Here is a 20,831-nt window from a genome sequence, read left to right as displayed (position 1 = left end):
TAGGGAAGAGTGGGAGACTTTTATGGATGTGCTAGCTCTCACCGTGTACGACATTGTTTTATTCCCCAAAATAGAAGACTTTGTGGATTATGCCGCGATAGACGTCTTCGTGGCAAGAAAGACGAGATCGGAGAATCCTGTGACGGCAGTCCTTGCTGATGTTTATGGTACCATGAGTTTCTGTCACGAAAGGAAGGGGAAGAAAATCCTTTGTTGTGTGTCGGCACTGTATGCTTGGATGACTGCACGCGTGTTTAAAGGCGTAGTCAATGTCAAGCGTCCTTCGGAAGATCTGTCACGTCAGGGGTTTACGGACAAAGGAGGAAATGAGTGGGCCCATTTCTTTGCTAGCTTGAATGGAGGAAAAATAAATTGGCGTCTTCCTTGGCTTGGGATTAAACAGCCTATCCAACATTGTGGCCGCTTTCCCATGAAAGGGGCACCTTCACCGGACTATCTCACGGCATTTTTCATCTACTATGAGGACGGGCATTGCACTAAAATGTTGAGGAAAATTAGAAGTGCTTGGGAAAGTATTGTGCCAGCTGAAAAGGATCAAAGGGTAGGAGTGGCAGACGACAAGGTTAATTATCATACATGGATCCTAAAAAGGGTAAAGGAAATCAAACTGCCTTTCAAGCCAATTAGTGATGAGCCAGCTAATGAAGGGCAATCCCAAGACCTAGAGAGCGAAGAGGTGAAGCAGTTGAAGGTGGAGATGAAAAAACTGAGAGAGAGGAATGCTAGGTTGGGAAAAGAATTACAAGTTGCGCGCAATGATTTTGTTGATATGAGGAATGCTAAAGAGGAAGGAGTACGGGCCTATGAAGAAATTGTTAGAAGCCAGAAGGCCGAAAGAGATTATACATTCCGATTGAAGCAAGATCTTGCGGCCGCAAACAAAGAGCTAGCCATGAGAGCGAAGGAGAAGAATGCGGCGTTGGAAGAAGGAAAACAATGGAAATACCTTTATGAAGAGGCCAAAAGAGATAAGCGAGAAGCCCTGAAAAGACTAAGGGAAGCGCAGATTCAGGTAGAAAAAACCGGGCATCAGATGAAAGAAATGGCCACGTCGTTTGAGGCGGATCTGAACCAAGAGCGTTGGAAGCTTGCAGAAGTGGAAAAAGGGCACCGAGACATGATAAAACAAATGGAGGATTATATCGAATTGCAAGAGGAGCGATGGAGGTCGATGGAGTTTGAAGAGAGACATCAGGCCTTGATGAAGCGAATGGAAGATCACATCGCGGAGCAAGAAGTGGCTGTGAGACATTGGAAGGAAAGTTTCTCCCAATTGGCAGCTTTGGCAAACGAAGCAATTGAAGACATCCCCAAGATGGTGTTGGACGCCGAAGCAAGTGCTCACTTTTATTGCCCACCAGAAGAGATAGAACATTTTATTAATCATTGTAAATGGTTGGTGGGCGAGATGAAATCCTTTATCGCTCGATCTCGAGAATGATGTATTTTGAGATCCGTGTATTTTGTTTCTATAAGCGATGTATTGAACTGAGTACTTTTAATAAAAAATATGGAATGTTTGTTTGGTACCAACTTGTGTTGATTTCCATCAGTAATGTTGTCGCAACCCTGTGATTTCCACCTATTACCAGCATGCATCATGTTTTCTTTATTTCGTTCTCATCTAATTTAAAATTAATCAAAATAATAAAACAGTACAAGTGAGGAAAACAACGGCCAATTTTCCACGACATCCCTACAAGACTCGAGCCAATTCAAGAATCATGGAAAGCTGGGAGGAGTCTCAGGAATCCATCAAGGCCGATATTAGCCAGCTGAAGGACCAGATCAACCAGATCCTTGCTGCTCTAGAATCGCTGAAGATTGCGGGAGAGTCATCGTCAACGCGAATCGAGGGGAATGTCCCCCCTTATCCCCCAATGCTTAATGCCTTGAGCCCATCGATTCCGTTCCCGATGTATGGCTTGCCCTTGGGTTATACGCCCCCCATGGGAGATTACTCGGAAGCGGAACATACGTCTTTCTCCTTTCCCACAACCATCAATGTACCGCCCATCGGTACTCAGGGTCCTGTCTTAGTTTCGGCACCCGTGACAGGTGTAGCTATGAATGAGACGACCGCAGTTGAAGGAACGTGGGTGACCGTGATTGCTAAGGAGGACTCTTCAGCCAGGGTCGTGCCACACACCACGGTGATTGGGGGGATCGATAGCTTCATTGGAGCTAAGAATAAGCTGGAAATTCTGGAAGAAAGGCTGAGGGCCATAGAAGGAGTCGAAAGCTATGGATTCGGCGACGTCGCGAGATTAAGCTTGGTCCCCGGGATAAAAATACCACTCAAGTTTAAGGCGCCGGAGTTTGAGAAGTACAAGGGTAATACATGCCCTAAAAGCCATTTGACAATGTACTGCAAAAAGATGGCCGCGTATGCCTATGATGACAAATTGCTTATCCATTTCTTCCAAGATAGTTTGGCTGGGGTAGCGTTAAACTGGTATACCCATTTAGAGCCATCTAGAATCCGTTGTTGGGCGGATATAGCTGACGCCTTTGTGAAACAGTACGTATACAACACGCATGTTGCACCGGATCGTCTACAGTTGCAAAATATGGGGAAGAAAGATAATGAAACTTTTAAGGAATATGCCCAACGGTGGAGAGAATTAGCCGCGCAAGTTGAGCCGCCTTTGTTTGACAGAGAGATGGTGGCAATGTTTGTAAATATTCTTCAGCCGCTGTTTTGTGAACATATGTTGGGGAATGTGTCCGTCAATTTCGCTGATGTCATCATAATTGGCGAAAGGATAGAAATTGGGCTGAAAAACGGGAAAATTGTGTATAGCCCGCCCGCGGCTACAAACTACAAAAAGCCTGGTTTCAATCCGGGAAAGAAGAAGGAAGGGGAGGTGCATGCAGCCTCGATAATGCCTGCATGGAGAGGTCAGACTCCCACTCATAATTATCGACCATGCTTAGGCCAATCCCCTTATGCAGCTAACGCCTCATTCGATCATCAAACTAGGCCCCAGCAACAACAAGGATATTATCAACCACAACGAGTCCCAATTGAAGCGTGGAGGGCTGGGGCAAACGCGGGTCCGAATCTGAATGCGGGTCAAAACACCAACCCGAGAAGGAATCAATTTGTTAATTTCACCGCCATCCCTATGACTTACACGGAGTTGTTGCCTCAACTCGTAAAAAGGGGTTTGGTTGCCATTTGCCCGATGAAGCCTGTACAGCCTCCATACCCAAGGGGTTATGATGCAGATGCCAAGTGTAGTTACCATGGAGGAGGCATTGGTCACTCAATCGAGCGGTGTGTGGCTTTCAAGTATAAGATACAGGCTCTAATCGACTCTGGGTGGCGAAAGTTTCAAGAAGATAAGCCTAGCATCGAGGATAACCCATTGTCCGGGCATGGGAGTACCTCGACGAACGCCATCGAGGCCGAAAAACATGAGTTGATAAGGGATGTGAGTGAAATCTGGAGTTATAGGAGGTTTATTTTCGAGGCGTTGTTAAAAGTGGGCCTAGTGAAAGGTGATTATGATATGGGTACATCATGTGCACTTCATCCAGATGCTGAGCACTCTATTGAAGAGTGTGTTGAATTAGAAGATATTCTGCAAGACCTGCTTGACAGAAGTTTGATGCAAGTATGCCGCGAGGATAAAGTGGAAGAAGTGTTTGCACAAACTGGTGGGGAATCTGATGTAACTCTGCTGGAGCCGCTGGTGATCCGTTTCACTAGAACCACCCCTGCACCGGTGATTGAGGAAAAACCGTCTATTGTTATCTGTGTCCCATCCCCCTTTCCTTACAAAAATGAGAAAGCTGTCCCTTGGAGATATGGGGCATTTGCGTTAGAAGAAGGAAAATGTGCAGACCCAGCCATTGAAAACATATCGGGCATTGGGGGAATGACGAGAAGTGGTCGAATCTTTACACCACCAGAGCTGACAAGAGAAGGAGCCAACAATAAGGAAGCAACAATGGCCGCAAAAGCTAAGGAGTTCTTGAAAGGGAAGGGTGTACAAGCAGAAGAGGCCCCTATCGAAGGAGAGAAGAAAGAAATATCCGAAGAAGAGGCTTGCGAGTTTTTAAAGTTCATACAACAGAGCGAATACAAGGTGGTGGAACAGCTAAACCGCATGCCTGCTCGGATCTCCTTGTTAGAATTGCTCATGCATTCTACATCTCATAGAAAGTTGTTAATGAAGATACTTAGCGAGGCCCACGTGGAGCAAGGTATTTCTCTGAACAAGTTCGAGGGCATTGTTGGCAACATCGTTGCTAATAATTACCTCACCTTTACCGATGAGGAGATACCTACTGAGGGAAGAGGGCATAATAAGGCTCTTCATGTCTCTGTGAAATGCTTGGATCACGTTATAGCACGTGTCTTGGTGGATAATGGCTCCTCTTTGAACGTCATGCCAAAGGCGACATTAGAGAAGCTACCCTGTGACGGAATGCATATGAGGCCAAGCTCTATGATTGTGAGGGCGTTCGACGACAGTAAGAGGGAAGTGATGGGAGAAGTGGAACTGCCGGTCCAAGTCGGTCCGTGCGTCTTTCAAGTGACATTCCAGGTCATGGATATCCTCCCGGCTTATAGCTGTCTGTTGGGTCGCCCATGGATCCATTCTACAGGAGTTGTGCCTTCCACACTACACCAGAAGCTGAAATATGTCATGGGAGATAAGTTGGTGATAGTATTAGGGGAGGAGGATCTCCTTGTAAGTGGGCCATCGTCCACACGCTATATTGAGGCAGCTGAGGAAGCTCTCGAGATAGCTTTCCAATCATTGGAGATTGTAGGAAATGCCTACGTGGAGCCGTTTCCAGCGAACCCACATTTGTCGCGTACTTCTATTATGATGGCCAAAGTCTTGCTGAAAGAAGGTTATACACATGGTAAAGGTTTAGGCAAGCATAGGCAGGGGCGAGCTTTCCCTCTAGAGGTCGTTGACAATAAGAACAGGTATGGCCTAGGGTACAAGCCCACCAAAGAAGACAGGAAAAAGTTGATTGGGGAAAGGAGAGAGCGCAGTCTAGCTTGTGTAGAAAGGCGGGAACCAAAGGCGAGGAAGATTCACATTTGTGATATCAAGGAGAGTTTTCGCAGTGTTGGATGGGTGAACACTAGCCATATAGCGGTTGTGGGAGAGGAAGCTGGATCTGAAAGCTCAAACTTCGTGTGGGCTTGCTCCCCAGACGCGCAGCTCAGCAATTGGAAGACTTTGGACTTACTCGTGATGTTTAATTCGAATGAAATGTAATATATTAATTGATCCTATTGCTTTACCCGGAGCTTTAGGATTCATGACTTACGGGTTGACGCTTTTATTTTGCTTTCAGTGTGATTTGAATCGTGTTTGTTCTCGTTTCTATCATCATTTAGCCTTATCCATCGTTTTTCTTGTTTATTTATTCTTTTTTCGAAAACTTAAATAATGCAGATATGACAATGAATGTTTTGAAAATAACAATGTCGATATCCCTAATTTGGAGCACCCTGTCGATGATGCAGAAGATGATTATGAAGATGGTTCGGAACCCTCTCCAGAACTAATGAGGTTAGTGGAGCAAGAGTCTAAAGAAATAAAACCCTGTCAGGAAGATGTCGAAATACTCAACTTGGGTGGGGAAGATGAGATAAAAGAAGTAAAGATCGGCACTACCATGAAAGAGGAAGTGAGAGAAAGGTTGCGAGTCCTATTGAAGGAATTCAAGGACGTGTTCGCTTGGTCGTACAATGATATGCCCGGTTTGGATACCGATATCGTGCATCATAAACTCCCTCTTAAGCCGGATTGCCTCCCGGTCAAACAGAAACTAAGAAGAATGAAGCCGGAGATGTCTTTGAAAATCAAGGAAGAGGTGCAGAAACAATTTGATGCAAGATTTTTGGCTGTGGCGAAATACCCGCAATGGGTGGCGAATATCGTACCAGTACCCAAGAAAGATGGTAAAGTTCGGATGTGCGTTGACTATCGTGATTTGAATCGTGCAAGTCCAAAAGACAATTTCCCACTACCGCACATCGACACTCTAGTCGATAATACAGCCAAGTTTTCGCTATTTTCATTCATGGATGGTTTCTCAGGATATAATCAGATCAAGATGGCGCTAGAAGATATGGAAAAGACAACCTTTATCACGTTGTGGGGAACCTTTTGTTATAAGGTGATGTCCTTTGGGCTCAAGAATGCCGGGGCAACATATCAAAGGGCGATGGTGGAACTTTTTCATGACATGATGCAGAAGGAAATCGAAGTTTATGTGGATGACATGATTGCAAAATCTGAATCGGAAGAAGAACACATTCTCAAGTTGAAGAAATTATTTGAGAGATTGAGAAAGTATAAACTCAGGTTAAACCCCGCCAAATGCACGTTTGGAGTGAAATCTGGGAAATTGCTAGGTTTTGTGGTTAGCCAAAAGGGGATAGAAGTGGATCCTGACAAGGCGCGAGCGATAATAGAAATGCCTGCGCCTAGAACAGAAAAGGAGGTTCGAGGTTTCCTGGGCAGATTGAACTACATTGCTAGATTCATCGCCCAATTAACCGCTACATGTGAACCAATGTTCAAGTTGTTACGAAAGAATCAGGCTGTAGTTTGGAATGAGGATTGCCAAGTCGCTTTTGAAAAAATCAAACGATACCTGCAAGACCCTCCCGTATTACGTCCACCTGAACTAGGAAGACCGCTCATTTTGTATTTGACTGTGTTGGATAAGTCAATGGGTTGTGTCTTGGGCCAGCACGATGAAGCTGGGAAGAAAGAGCACGCTATATACTACTTGAGCAAGAAATTCACAGACTACGAACAAAGATATTCGTCGTTAGAACGAACTTGTTGTGCATTGGCGTGGGCTGCTCATCGCTTAAGGCAATACATGCTGAGTCACTCAACCTGGTTGATATCCAAGGTGGACCCTATCAAGTTCATTTTTGAAAAGCCTGCTCTTACTGGAAGGATAGCTCGGTGGCAGATGCTATTATCAGAATATGACATCGTGTATGTTACTCAGAAATCCGTCAAGGGGAGTGCGTTAGCAGAATACCTGGCTCATCAACCCATCAGCGATTATCAACCAATGCAACCCGAATTTCCCGATGAAGATATCATGGCTCTATTCGAAGAAGGTAGAAAAAACCGAGGCAAAGAAACGTGGATGTTATTATTCGACGGAGCCTCGAATGTGATGGGGCATGGCATACGGGCAGTTCTCATCTCTCCAGAGCATCAATACATACCTATGACAGCAAGGTTATGTTTTAATTGCACGAATAACATTGCAGAATATGAGGCCTACGCTATGGGTATTCGGGCGGCAATAGAGTCCAAAGTGAAAATTCTGGATGTATATGGAGATTCAGCTTTAGTCATCCACCAGTTGAAGGGAGAGTGGGAAACTAGGGATGAAAAATTAATTCCTTACCAAGCTTACATCAGGGGATTAATGGAGTATTTCGACGCCATCACATTTAACCACATACCGCGAGAAGATAATCAATTAGCAGACGCGTTGGCTACTTTGTCATCAATGTTTGAAGTTGACCAAGATGCAGAATTACCAATGATTGAAATGAAGAGTCATGCAGAGCCAGCATATTGCCATTTCATCGAGGAGGAGGTAGATGGTAAACCTTGGTATTTTGATATCAAGCACTATCTTAAGACCCGAGAATATCCTGAGAAGGCATCTGAAAACGATAAAAGGTCATTAAGGAGGTTGGCTGGCAGCTTTCTTTTAAATGGGGATATTTTATACAAGAGAAATCATGACATGGTTCTCCTCAGATGCGTGGACGCAAAGGAAGCCGAACTGATATTGAAAGAAGTGCACGAAGGTACCTTTGGCACACATATGAATGGGCACTCAATGGCCAGGAAGATCTTGAGAGCTGGTTACTTCTGGTTGACCATGGAAAATGATTGTTGTACACACGTGAGGAAGTCCGAGAAATTTCAAATGTATGCAGACAATATCAATGTGCCGCCCACGACCTTGAACGTGTTGTCTGCACCGTGGCCATTTTCGATGTGGGGGATAGATGTTATTTGAGCTATAGAGCCAAAAGCGTCAAATGGACACCGTTTCATACTAGTCGCGATCGATTACTTCACCAAGTGGGTTGAGGCTGCTTCTTATGCCAACGTGACTAGAAAGGTGGTGACCAAATTCATAAAAAGGGAATTGATCTGAAGATACGGGTTACCTAACAAGATTATCACTGATAATGCCACCAACCTGAACAACCAGATGATGGCGGAGTTATGTGAGGAGTTCAAAATTCATCATCTTAATTCTTCTCCTTACCGTCCAAAGATGAATGGGGCAGTAGAGGCTGCTAATAAGAATATCAAGAAGATCGTACAAAAGATGGTGGTCACCTATAAAGATTGGCACGAAATGCTTCCTTTTGCTTTACATGGATATCGTACATCAGTACGAACGTCAACTGGGGCAACACCCTTCTCGCTTGTGTATGGGATGGAAGCGGTACTTCCATTTGAGGTGGAAATCCCATCTCTACGAGTTTTAATGGAAACCCAATTGGAGGAAGCTGAGTGGGTTCAGACTCGGTTTGACCAGCTCAATCTCATCGAAGAAAAGAGATTGACAGCGGTGTGCCACGGACAATTGTACCAAAGAAGAATGAAAAAGGCTTTCGACAAAAAGGTGCGCCCAAGGGAGTTCCATGAAGGCGAACTGGTGTTAAAGAAGATTTTGCCTATACAAAAGGATCACAGAGGCAAGTGGACCCCAAATTATGAAGGACCATTTATAGTAAAAAGGGCATTCTCTGGAGGGGCACTAATTCTCACAAGGATGGAAGGAGAGGAGTTACCTTTACCGGTTAATTCTGATGCGGTAAAAAAGTTTTACGCATGATGATTCCGCGATAGGGGATGCCACTAAGGGATATTAACACTGTTTTTGAATTATGTTGTATTCTGTGTTACTTCATTCAATAAATGCCATATGGTTTTATCCATTATTCAACTTTACGCTTTTTCTTTCGACACGATTCATGTTGCACTGGGTTTTAAAGTAAAGTAAGGAAAAGGGAAAGTGATAATAATTAAAGCACCACGGGTATATCCATCGAGCACAAACTCGTTCCTGAGGGATGTCATGAAGAAAAAAATAAATAATAAAAAAAGGAAGAAAAAGGCAAAAACGAAAGACACATTTTGAATTCGTTGTCAATAAAGTCTGCCAAGGGCATAGTACTTTCGAAAAGCAAAAGCAAACAAAGTTTTGAAAAATGCTAGTGTTGAGTCTTTTCCTGATTCATAGTAACTAGTGTTGTTTTCCTACTGAAGCATCTGCATTCATATTACTTGAACCCCTAGCTTTTTCGTTCCCTTTTAAAACAGAGGATTGTCATGAATATAATACTGGGGGCAGTTTTCATCATGATACATGTACCCAATGATCCGTTGATCGGGGAGAAAAATAAAAGGTAAAAAAAAAAAATTTAAGTTGATGTGTCAATCGCTGCAGAGTTTCACTTCAGGTTTAAGGTTGGGGGAAGTAAGGCGAGCAAGCTTCAGAATGACGTGTGGCTGTTTTTCTTCACCCAAGTGATAAAAGAAATTTATCCAATTGCACCCCCTTTGAGCCGTAAGTTATAACTGTTTTTCTTCATCACCCTCAACCAGAATCATTAGCATATCGATGTCAATCCAAAGGAGTGTCAAGGGCATCCATGTCAAGGAGAAGATTTGTGGAAAAGGGAAATGAAAAAGAAAAGTTTCAAAAAGGGTCACAGTAGGGGCAACGAGACGAATGAAAAAAAAAAGAAAGCAAAAAAAAAATGAAATAAAAGGATGTCCGAAGTTCCATACTCCTAGAGACGGTTGACTCGACACCTTGCAGATGATTCTTGTTAAGACAATTCGACCGTCAAACACCTGTTTGGGCCTTCATTATCCGTTTCTTTCAAAACCCTTTGACCTTTAGCCACGGTACAAGCCAATTAAAGTCCACGCCGACTGAAGAATGTTTGTCCTGATCTTTCTCATGAACTTAAATCTGGAGCGAAATGATGTGGTGAATGACACGATCGCTAAAAGAAAAGAAAAGCATCGTAAGGAAAAATGAAAAATACAATGTGAAGTCTCCCCGTCAAGAGAGAATTGTCAAACTAGGGTATTCCTTCCTACCCAGACCTGTCCACCTCTCCAAATCACACTTATTGTGCACAAAAAAGTTGGGGCAGGCTTGTGAGCCCTGAAATATTAACGACACCCCCGGATGGGGAGAGCACGAAAGTTAATGTTTCCCCCAGACCATCATTCACAAACCATCATTCAGCCATCCACTTTTCATAACCATTTTCTAACATTTTATCGGGTTCAAGCTAGTTTGGATTGCAAGAAGCGGTAAAAGGGATTTGAACTAATGGTTACACTTTTTCCTTTTCATCAAAGGACTCACTATCTCTCGACATTATTTTCAATGAATGCATTTTGAATGTACATCGAGTTGAATGACAATATTGACAACGGATTCCAAACCTAAAATTTTCAAAAAATATATAAATAAAAAAATATATATACAAAAAAAAACGAAACAAAGGCCTCATGTGTTCATGCATTCATGCACCCATATGACATTACATCATGCATCTCAAAAGAAGCAAAGAAAATTGTTCGAAAAATCCTCAAGGAAAAAAGTTGTGGAAAAGGTTAATACGACCTTCGCTTCTAAGCCTTTTCATTGTTTTGCTCGATATTCACCAATGTTTCAAAAATTTGAATCCAGGTTATTCTTCTACGATAGCACCCCTCTGTAGGGCAATCGCCGAACCTAATGATCACTCTCATTCATTCATCCATAGGGTTGTTACACCCTCCACGAGGTTGTTACACCTCATTCAATTATCCATAGGGTTGTTACACCCTCCACGAGGTTGTTACACCTCATTCCTTATCCGTAGGGTTGTTACACCCTCCACGAGGTTGTTACACCTCATTCACTTATCCATAGGGTTGTTACACCCTCCACGAGGTTGTTACACCTCATTCCTTATCCATAGGGTTGTTACACCCTCCGCGAGGTTGTTACACCTCATTCTGTATCCACAGGGTTGTTACACCCTCCGCGAGGTTGTTACACCTCATTCACTTATCCATAGGTTTGTTTCACCCTCCACAAGGTTGTTACACCTCATTCACTTATCCATAGGGTTGTTACACCCTCCGCGAGGTTGTTACACCTCATTCACTTATCCATAGGGTTGTTACACCCTCCACGAGGTTATTACACCTCATTCACTTATCCATAGGGTTGTTACACCCTCCACGAGGTTGTTACACCTCATTCACTTATCCATAGGGTTGTTACACCCTCCGCGAGGTTGTTACACCTCCTTCTGTATCCGTAGGGTTGTTACACCCTCCATGAGGTTGTTACACCTCATTCACTTATCCATAGGGTTGTTACACCCTCCACAAGGTTGTTACACCTCATTCACTTATCCATAGGGTTGTTACACCCCCCACGAGGTTGTTACACCTTTATTCACTCATCCATAGGGTTGTGACACCCTCCAGGAGGTTTGCACACCTCATTTTTTGTCCTGTTCATTTTTGTTTAAAATTTCCTGTTGTTTCTTGTTCATTTTGAGATCCGAACGAAATTAGTGTCTCTTTCTTTACTTAGCTTTTACTCCTATAATATGAAAATATCAAATTTTCATATTATCCGGTAATATCTAAGTAAAGAGGGGCAGCTGTCAGCACCTAATTTCGTCCGGATTGACTATAATAGATTTATTTTATTTTTATCTTATTTTATTTTATGTTATTTTCTTTCATTTTAATTTTTAATTTATATTTTAATTTTACCTTCTTATTTATTTATTTATTTTATTATTATTATATATATATATATATATATATATATATATTAGTTATCTAATTTTATTTTGAAAACGAAAAAAAAAAGAAAAAAGGAAAAGAAAAAAATATAGAAAAAAACCAAGGTCAACCCCTTCCTGTAGCATAAAACAGCAGTACGCAGTGTTCAGAGAAAAGAAAAAAGCAGCATATACAATTGATAGAAAGCAATGCTGAAAATGGACATTTCCTATGGCAGCAACAAAAGGCAGAGACTCCTCTTCCTATAATTTCCTACTGAGGACTACAAATGTACATTAAAGGAGAAGGATTTTTTTGAAAGAGCTTCTACCAACTGACCAGCCGATACAGTGAACATGAAGAAAAGAAAAAAACAAAAGGAAAATCCCACGCCAGAAGATATCCCAGAGCTCGTAGGATGCAGGACAGAGAGGAGTTTGGGGTTGGCTTTTGGAAAAGGGTTTTCATCACGGTCATAAAAGGGGGACCATCACCCTTTAGAGAAAGGGGACCTTGGACCAGAGAAAAAAGAGAAGAAACCACTGTTGATGAACCTAGCTGCCCAATCAACCTCACTTTCCGGTGCCTGCAAGATACTGAAAGAGAAGTTCGGCCGAGGAGAGCAAAGGAGATTGAATCCAGTAAAGAAAAGGAGACGAAAACAAAAAGGAAAGTTTTATCTTCTCTTGAAGCTGCGAAGGTAAGTCTCCATACATCTAAGCTCTTCGGTCATGCTCGTTTATATGCTCTATGTATGTTTGCCTTATGCCTGCTGAAAGATGAATGAAATTGTGTTCAATCAATGCATACAGTTGTGTTTGCTTTCCTCTGTTAATCAAAACCCCTGTTAATTCAAACTGCACCCAAAATGCAGTTTCAGTGCCTGCAAACTTCATCTATTTTGTTAACAATAGCAAATAGGCATATACTCCCCAACATCAAAACTTCAGAATCCTTTAACACCCATAAAACATATAAGGGAAAGCATCAAAATCGCAAATAAAAGCATCAAAGTGGGAAACAGAGAATGAACAAATCAACTTCTAAGTTCTCATAAATCAACAAAAAAATTATAATAAGAAGAAAATCTCGACTCAGAGAAGGAGGCGGTGGCCCGTGTGCAGGCGCGGCGGAAGTGAAACCCTCCCTAGGTTGCCGTTGTTGCGGAGAGACGAGAGAGAAGCAGCGGCGCGGTGGCTGGTTGATAACAGTTGAAAAACTGTTATTTTCATGCCTAAAATTGACACAAAAAGCAACCTTTACACTTAGAAACTAGCTTGAAATCATGCTTTTATCCATATTTTCATAAATAAGAGAGCTGGACAGGTTTATGCTTGATTTCAGTGTTTTTGTGCAGGTTTTAAGGTGAATTTAGTGAAAGAAGTGAAGAAGGAGAGAGATGGAGTCAGAAAAGTCAACTAGAAACCAGAAAAGTCAACCAGAAAAGTCAACCGGTCAACCAAAAAGTCAACCAGTCAACCAGAATACGGAAAAAGTCAACCATACGAGTTTTGGGCCAGTTTTCTGCGATTTTATAATCTGTTTGGGCTTAGACCCGTTTTCTATTATTTTTATGTCCTATTTAAAGACCTAGATGTCTTAGGATTTGGTATCTTTGGCAGAAACAAAGCAAACACTCTCTCTTCCACCCCTTTGAAGGAGGATCTTGGATGCTCAGGCTACCTCTTCACCTTTCTAGGGTTTTATCTTTCATTCTTTCATTATTGTTCATCTAGGTTCACCATGAATACGGTGAACTAAACCTTGTATGTTTGTTGGGGAATCAATGTAATCTTTTGAAGCTCTCATATATGGAATTTGTGCTTGCATCTTAATCTAAGATTTATGCTTTCTTTCATCATTAGTTAGGGTTTTTCCTCTTTGCTTAATGCTTGCTTTGTTTAACTCATTCAATGCATGATTATTGATTTTGTCGATACGGGAACGTACGGGGAAGTCTAGATCCGGGGAATTTCTCCCAATAAGTATATTGGTTGCCTTAAGCTCCTGTGCTAAATAAACTAATTATTAGGAATGCTAGGAATCGTATAAACTCGTAATTAGGGAGAAGCCTTCTTGAAAGGTAATTTAGAGAGTGGCATTAACAATGATGAATTGAATGTTGAATTCCTAAAATATATGAGAGTGGATAAGATGAATTTGATAAACCCCAACAACATATTCATTCATATAATCCATTGAAAGTGTTTGTATTTTGTTTTAGCCATTGATCAACCTCATGCATACATGTTTATTTTCGTCTTTTGCATAGTAAAATCCAATTATTTTGTTCTTAAGTCTTAGCTAATCAACAAATCACATAACTAAACTAGGCCGTGAGTCCTTTGGGAGAACGATAGTTGGTCTTACCGAGTTTATTACTTGAAACGATTCGGTCATACTTGCCGATTGTTCAACAAGTTTGTGACATCATATTTTGGTGATCATAAATTTGTCCATCAAGTTTTTGGCGCCGTTGCCGGGGACTCGTGGTTTAACTTGTTAATTTGTGTGATTATTGATTATCTTTGACTTTAATTTTGAATTTCTGTTTTTATTTTCTGTGTTTATTTTTTCGGTTTTTATTTTATCTTATTTGATTTTATTTTATTTTATTTTATTTGATTAGATTAGATTTTATTTTATTTGATTTGATTTGATTAGATTAGATTTTATTTTATTTTATTTGATTAGATTAGATTTTATTTTATTTGATTTTATTTGATTAGATTAGATTTTATTTTATTTTATTTTATTTTATTAGATTAGATTTTATTTTATTTGATTTGATTTGATTAGATTAGATTTTATTTTATTTTATTTTATCTTATTTGATTAGATTAGATTTTATTTTATTTTATTTTATATTATTTTATCTTATCCTCTGAATCTTTTATCTTCTGAATCTATATCTTCTCCTATATCTTTTTGTGCTAACAAATCTTTTCTAGGGTTTTGTTTTCTTGTGCATGCAGGAAGCAATTAGAACAAGGAGCAAGAAAACAACAGAACCTCTGCTTGAAGGTCTAGACGAGAGTAGACGAAGGAGAAGAATCCGAACATCTAGAGAACTTTTCCCTTCTCCAGAAACTCTCTTACAATCATCACCACAAGGTTCTGTTCAGAGCACAGAAAATATGGAGAACAACAATGTTAGAAGAACTCTTGCTGACTACACCAATATAGCTGGACCTCAGCACTTTAACAGTATAGCTAGACCTAGAGTCAATGCAGCTAATATGGAGGTCAAACCAGCACTGATTCAACTGGTGAAAAGCAACCAATTAAATGGGTTATCTCATGAAAGCCCATATGAGCACCTCACTACCTTCAATGAGATTTGCAACACAGTCAAAATTAATGGGGTGCCAGACGAAGCTATCAAACTTAGCTTGTTTCCTTTCTCATTGGGAGGCAATGCTAAGCTTTGGTTGAATTCTTTCCTAGAAGAAAGTTTCACAGAGTGGGAAGTAGTGGTCACAAAATTTTTAAACAAGTACTTCCCACAATCTAAGGTGACAAAAGGCAAGCAAGAGATTTCTTCATTTAAGCAGGGTATGGAAGAATCACTGGGGCATGCATGGAACAGATACAAAAGCTTGCTAAGAAAAACACCCACGCATGGCTTTGATGATGGGCAAGTAGTCCTAACCTTCCTTGGAGGTCTTGGTTCACAAACCAAGATGATGCTTGACGCCTCAGCAGGAGGAAATATCAAATGGAAAACTCCAGAGGAAGCTACAAAAATCATTGACAATATGGCTACTAGTGATAATGAGCTGAACAGTGAAAGAGGAGCTCCTATTCAACAAAAAGGAGTTCTACAATTGCAATCCAATGATGCCTTGCTAGCTCAGAACAAGATACTAACTCAACAATTGGAGAATCTCACAAAGATACTTACACAACTGCCAAAAGAGTTAAGGACTGTTGCACAGGTTCAACCACAGATGAGTGAATTGTGTGGAGGCGACCATATTAATGGTCAATGTGCCTTTCCAGTAGAAGCCGTAGAGGATGTAAACTACATGACCAATCAATATCGTCAAGGGAACTATAATCAAGGGTGGAAACCACACTCAAGTATTGGTCAAGGACAAAGTAGGCAAGTTGGACAATCAGGGCCATTTCACAAGCAACAACAGCAACAACCAACCTTATGGCAACAAATGTCTACACTTAATTAAAGATCAACAAGGTTGGAAGAAACTCTTCAGCAATTCATACAGAAAACTGAATCTTCTCAAAAGAGCACTGAAGCCGCTATTAAGAACTTGGAGATTCAAATGGGTCAGATTACCAAGCAATTGGAAGAAAGGCCTGACAAAAATTTTAGGGCTAATACTGAGGTTAACCCTAGGGAAGAGTGTGAAGTGCTAGTGAGTGTAAATGTTGAAAAAGTTGAGTTGGAAAAAGAAGAGAGAGAAGAGAGAAAAGAGAGAGAAGAGAAAGAAGAAGAGAAAATTTGTGTGAAGATTGAGAAAGTGAGTAGAAAAAGAAAAGAAAAAAAGAAAGTGAGAGAAAAGAAAAAGAGGACGAGAGAAAAAAAGAAAGAATCATATGAAAAACCTTTTCCTCATCCAAAGAAGTATCATAGGAAGGAAAAGAAATTTAAGTGCCTCATGGAAATCTTCAAGAAATTGGAGATTAAAGTTCCTATGATTAAGACATTGCAACAGGTTTCTGGTTTGATCAAATTTCTGAAGAAGTTTAGTAGAAAGAAGAAAAAGAAGGTGGAACATGAGCTTTATTGGGTCAAGCTAGTGACGTTAAAAGAGCGCTTGCTGGGAGGCAACCCAGTGATTTAAGAACTTTTAATTTTTTGTTTGGTGATGTAATTTTGAACTTTTGGGTATTTTTGTTTTTGTTATAAGTTTGTTACAGGGTTTACATCTACTGATGGATGTTAGGCGGAAGAGTATCTACTGAAGGATACTATGTTTGTATACACCTACTGATGGGTGTTGGTAAGAAAGATTTGCATCTACTGAAGGGTGCTGGAGGATTTTGGGTCAGGCTCGTGACGTTAAACAAGCGCTACTTGGGAGGCAACCCAGTTGATTGATTTTATCTGTATTGTTTGTTTTGATTCTGCTTTAGTTGCATGATAGGGATTGAATGTTTGAGTGATCTGAGAACTTAATTGTAGGGAGCAAGTCAAGGGCATGAGTAGAAGGCACCTAAGGTAAGCTAGGAAGAAGAAAGGCACAACACGAAAGTGCCGCTGAGCAGCAAATTACCGCTGAGCGGTACTCTCGCAGAATGGGCTTTAGTTCCCCTTAGCGGGACCCGAGCCCATTAGGGTATTTTTATACCCTAAGTTGCGCATTTGCTCATACTTTCAGACTCCTCTCTGCACACACACTCCTACATACCTTTTCAAAGGTTCTCTACAACTTTTCCCTCATCCCTCTTTAGAAAATCTCCCTTCCACTCACTTGCTCACTAGTTTTCCATCTAAGTTTGGGGTTGGGAGAGAGCATCATTGAAGGGGCTGATTTCTTCATTGTGGTTTACTAATGCTTAACAATGTATCTTTTGGTTTTGTGAATTATGTTTGATGCAGGGATGGCCTCCTCATCGGGCAAAAAGAATCAAGACTATAAGATCCAAGAAGAGGAAGATACAGAGGACAGCTCAGATTGATGAGGAGTTGAGATAGCATTTACTGATGAATGCTATCATAACTAGAGCAGGACTTATGCTTTTGTTGGTTTAAGTTTTCTAAACTTATTTATTTTTTGTTTTAGATTAGGGTTTGATGTACTCTATTGGAAACATGGTTTGTTATGATGGTTTGCTATTAACTGTGATTGTTTGATAAGTAATGCTTGATGATGCTTATTGATTGATTGATGTTGAGAAGATGTGCACATTAAAATGCTTATACAGGTGATTCACAAGCTTTGTGAACAAATGCAGGATATCATGATTGTGGTTGTGAGATTAAGCAGGATGTGTATGTCAAATGTGAATGAGCTTATATGTGAGGTTTTGAGCTCCAGAGTTGTTATGATTGAATGCTATTACTTTGAAAGCATGAATGACTTTGCCCAAGTTTTCTATGATTGAATCAATTGCTTGTTTTGCATCATGTGATCAAGGCCGTTTGTTGGAACCCTTTTTATTGGCCAAATTCATAAAGTTAGCCCACTAAAAGAGAACACTTTGTGTTCTATCCTTTGAACCCTTAGCCTTGAACATACACTGAAAACCCTTGATTGAAAATCTTTACCTTGAGTTAAGTAGAAGATCTTGTGTGGTATTGTTAAATGTTCAAGTTTGGGGTTGTTGGGAAAACATGAAAAAGGAAAAACATTGAGCTAAGAGCTAAAAAGTATGAATATGCAAAGAAAAAAAGAAAAAGAAAAGAAAAGAAAAAGAAGCAAAGCTCAATGCAAATGCAAAGGCAAGTTGGGAAGAATAACAAAAATTGTGTTGTTATGATTCTCTTAACTCAAGGATTTTGTGATCCAGAAAAACCAATTTTCTTGTTAGCCCAGCCACATTATAAGCCATTGAAAAGTCCTTGTGATGATGCATGCTTGTGAATGTTTTTGATTGTGGTAAAATGAAAGGCAAAGTTGATTCATGTAACATTGTGATAGTGGAGTGAATGAGTGAAACACTTTACCTCTTATACACTTGTGTGTCGAGTGAAACACTTTACCTAGTAAGGAAATATTCCATAAGCACATGAACATCCATGCTTAATTGATTGATCATTCATGAAAAATAGCATTTGTTGGAATTTAAATGACTTTGTGAACACTAAAGCATGTGCACATCTTGATTGAACTCTTGGTCATAAGTTTGAGTGAAGTTGTTACTTATCTTGAAAAAGAGGATTTTTGAATGAGTGAACCATCATATGAATTGGTTGAAGATTGAGTTACATCTTGTTTGCTTGAGGACAAGCAAAGTTCTAAGTTTGGGGTTGTGATAACAGTTGAAAAACTGTTATTTTCATGCTTAAAATTGACACAAAAAGCAACCTTTACACTTAGAAACTAGCTTGAAATCATGCTTTTATCCATATTTTCAGAAATAAGAGAGCTGGACAGGTTTATGCTTGATTTCAGTGTTTTTGTGCAGGTTTTAAGGTGAATTTAGTGAAAGAAGTGAAGAAGGAGAGAGATGGAATCAGAAAAGTCAACCAGAAACCAGAAAAGTCAACTAGTCAACCAGAAAAGTCAATCAGTCAACCAAAAAGTCAACCAGTCAACCAGAATACGGAAAAAGTCAACCATACGAGTTTTGGGCCAGTTTTCTGCGATTTTATAATCTGTTTGGGCTTGGACCCGTTTTCTATTATTTTTATGTCCTATTTAAAGACCTAGATGTCTTAGGGTTTGGTATCTTTGGCAGAAACAAAGCAAACACTCTCTCTTCCACCCCTTTGAAGTAGGATCTTGGATGCTCAGGCTACCTCTTCACCTTTCTAGGGTTTTATCTTTCATTCTTTCATTATTTTTCATCTAGGTTCACCATGAATATGGTGAACTAAACCTTGTATGTTTGTTGGAGAATCAATGTAATCTTTTGAAGCTCTCATATATGGAATTTGTGCTTGCATCTTAATCTAAGATTTATGCTTTCTTTCATCATTAGTTAGGGTTTTTCCTCTTTGCTTAATGCTTGCTTTGTTTAACTCATTCAATGCATGATTATTGATTTTGTCGATACGGGAACGTACGGGGAAGTCTAGATCCGAGGAATTTCTCCCAATAAGTATATTGGTTGCCTTAAGCTCCTGTGCTAAATAAACTAATTATTGGGAATGCTTGGAATCGTATGAACTCGTAATTAGGGAGAAGCCTTCTTGAAAGGTAATTTAGAGAGTGGCATTAACAATGATGAATTGAATGTTGAATTCCTAAAATATATGAGGGTGGATAAGATGAATTTGATAAACCCCAACAACATATTCATTCATATAATCCATTGAAAGTGTTTGTATTTTGTTTTAGCCATTGATCAACCTCATGCATACATGTTTATTTTCGTCTTTTGCATAGTAAAATCCAATTATTTTGTTCTTAAGTCTTAGCTAATCAACAAATCACATAACTAAACTAGGCCGTGAGTCCTTTGGGAGAACGATACTTGGTCTTACCGAGTTTATTACTTGAAACGATTCGGTCATACTTGCCGATTGTTCAACAAGTTTGTGACATCATATTTTGGTGATCATAAATTTGTCCATCACTGGTCCAGAGAAGTAGTGACGCGGCAGCTGGTTCAAGCAAGCAGTGGCGTGGCAGCTGGTTCGAGCAAGCAGTGGCGACGGTCGGTGTCGTTCTCGGATTGGAGCGAGTTCTCCTCTATCGCGCGGAAAAGGTGCAAGACAGGAGATCTGACGCTGCGGCCAGCGGCGATCCTGGTGGCGTTTGGGGGTCACCGGCGACATCACGGATCAGGCGGGGAGCCTCTTTGCGGCAGCCGGTTTGGCAGAAGCAGCTGTATGCGCGCAGGGAAGGTAAGAGGGTAGCGTCGTGCTGGCCTCCGAGGCTGACGGCGGTGAAGCAGAGACGGTCACCAACATCAACGACGCGGCCGACGATGGCTTCGACGATAGCGGTTGAGCTGGCGACGGCTGCGAGACTGGTGGAAGGCGTCGGAGTGGCGGTCGGTTCTGGCTGAGGCATGAGCACCGGCAGCGAGGGGAAAGGGACCTTCGATCTCTGAGTATGAGTGTTGGGAACAATTGGAATGCTGAACCCCTAATGGATGCTGCACGTAGAATCTTTGGACCGTGCTATTGGGCCGCTTTTCTTCCTGCCACATGTACAACCCCATTCGCACCCCATTTTCGTTCGGGCTTAAGCCCACTCTGTAAACAAAATAAAATAAAAAAAGAGAGGACTGGGCCTGACCAGCGAATACTCATGCACCTCCCGCTTTTCACCCGTGCACCCCCATACACCCCGGGCCAGTGCTGGGCCAAGCCCAAGAATAATTTTC

At 40.9% G+C, this 20,831-nt stretch overlaps 1 protein-coding gene across 1 annotated transcript; it reads left to right on the top strand.

Moving 5' to 3' along the window:
• Positions 1-1,745: 1,745 nt before the first annotated feature.
• Positions 1,746-20,510, top strand: LOC148191065 (uncharacterized). The gene is made up of 7 exons (XM_088101270.1): positions 1,746-4,233; positions 4,381-5,240; positions 5,500-7,039; positions 7,295-7,356; positions 7,675-7,846; positions 8,447-8,679; positions 20,085-20,510. The coding sequence occupies exons 1-7, from the start codon at positions 1,746-1,748 to the stop codon at positions 20,508-20,510; spliced, it is 5,781 nt and encodes a 1,926-aa protein (XP_087957396.1).
• Positions 20,511-20,831: the final 321 nt, after the last annotated feature.

Source organism: Vigna umbellata, chromosome 11, assembly GCF_029865625.1.
Source record: "Vigna umbellata cultivar VRB3 chromosome 11, Vumbellata_1.0, whole genome shotgun sequence".
Classification (NCBI taxonomy): Eukaryota; Viridiplantae; Streptophyta; class Magnoliopsida; order Fabales; family Fabaceae; genus Vigna; species Vigna umbellata.
Note: the sequence above shows the minus strand (reverse complement) of the source record. Positions and strands in the feature narration are given on the sequence as shown.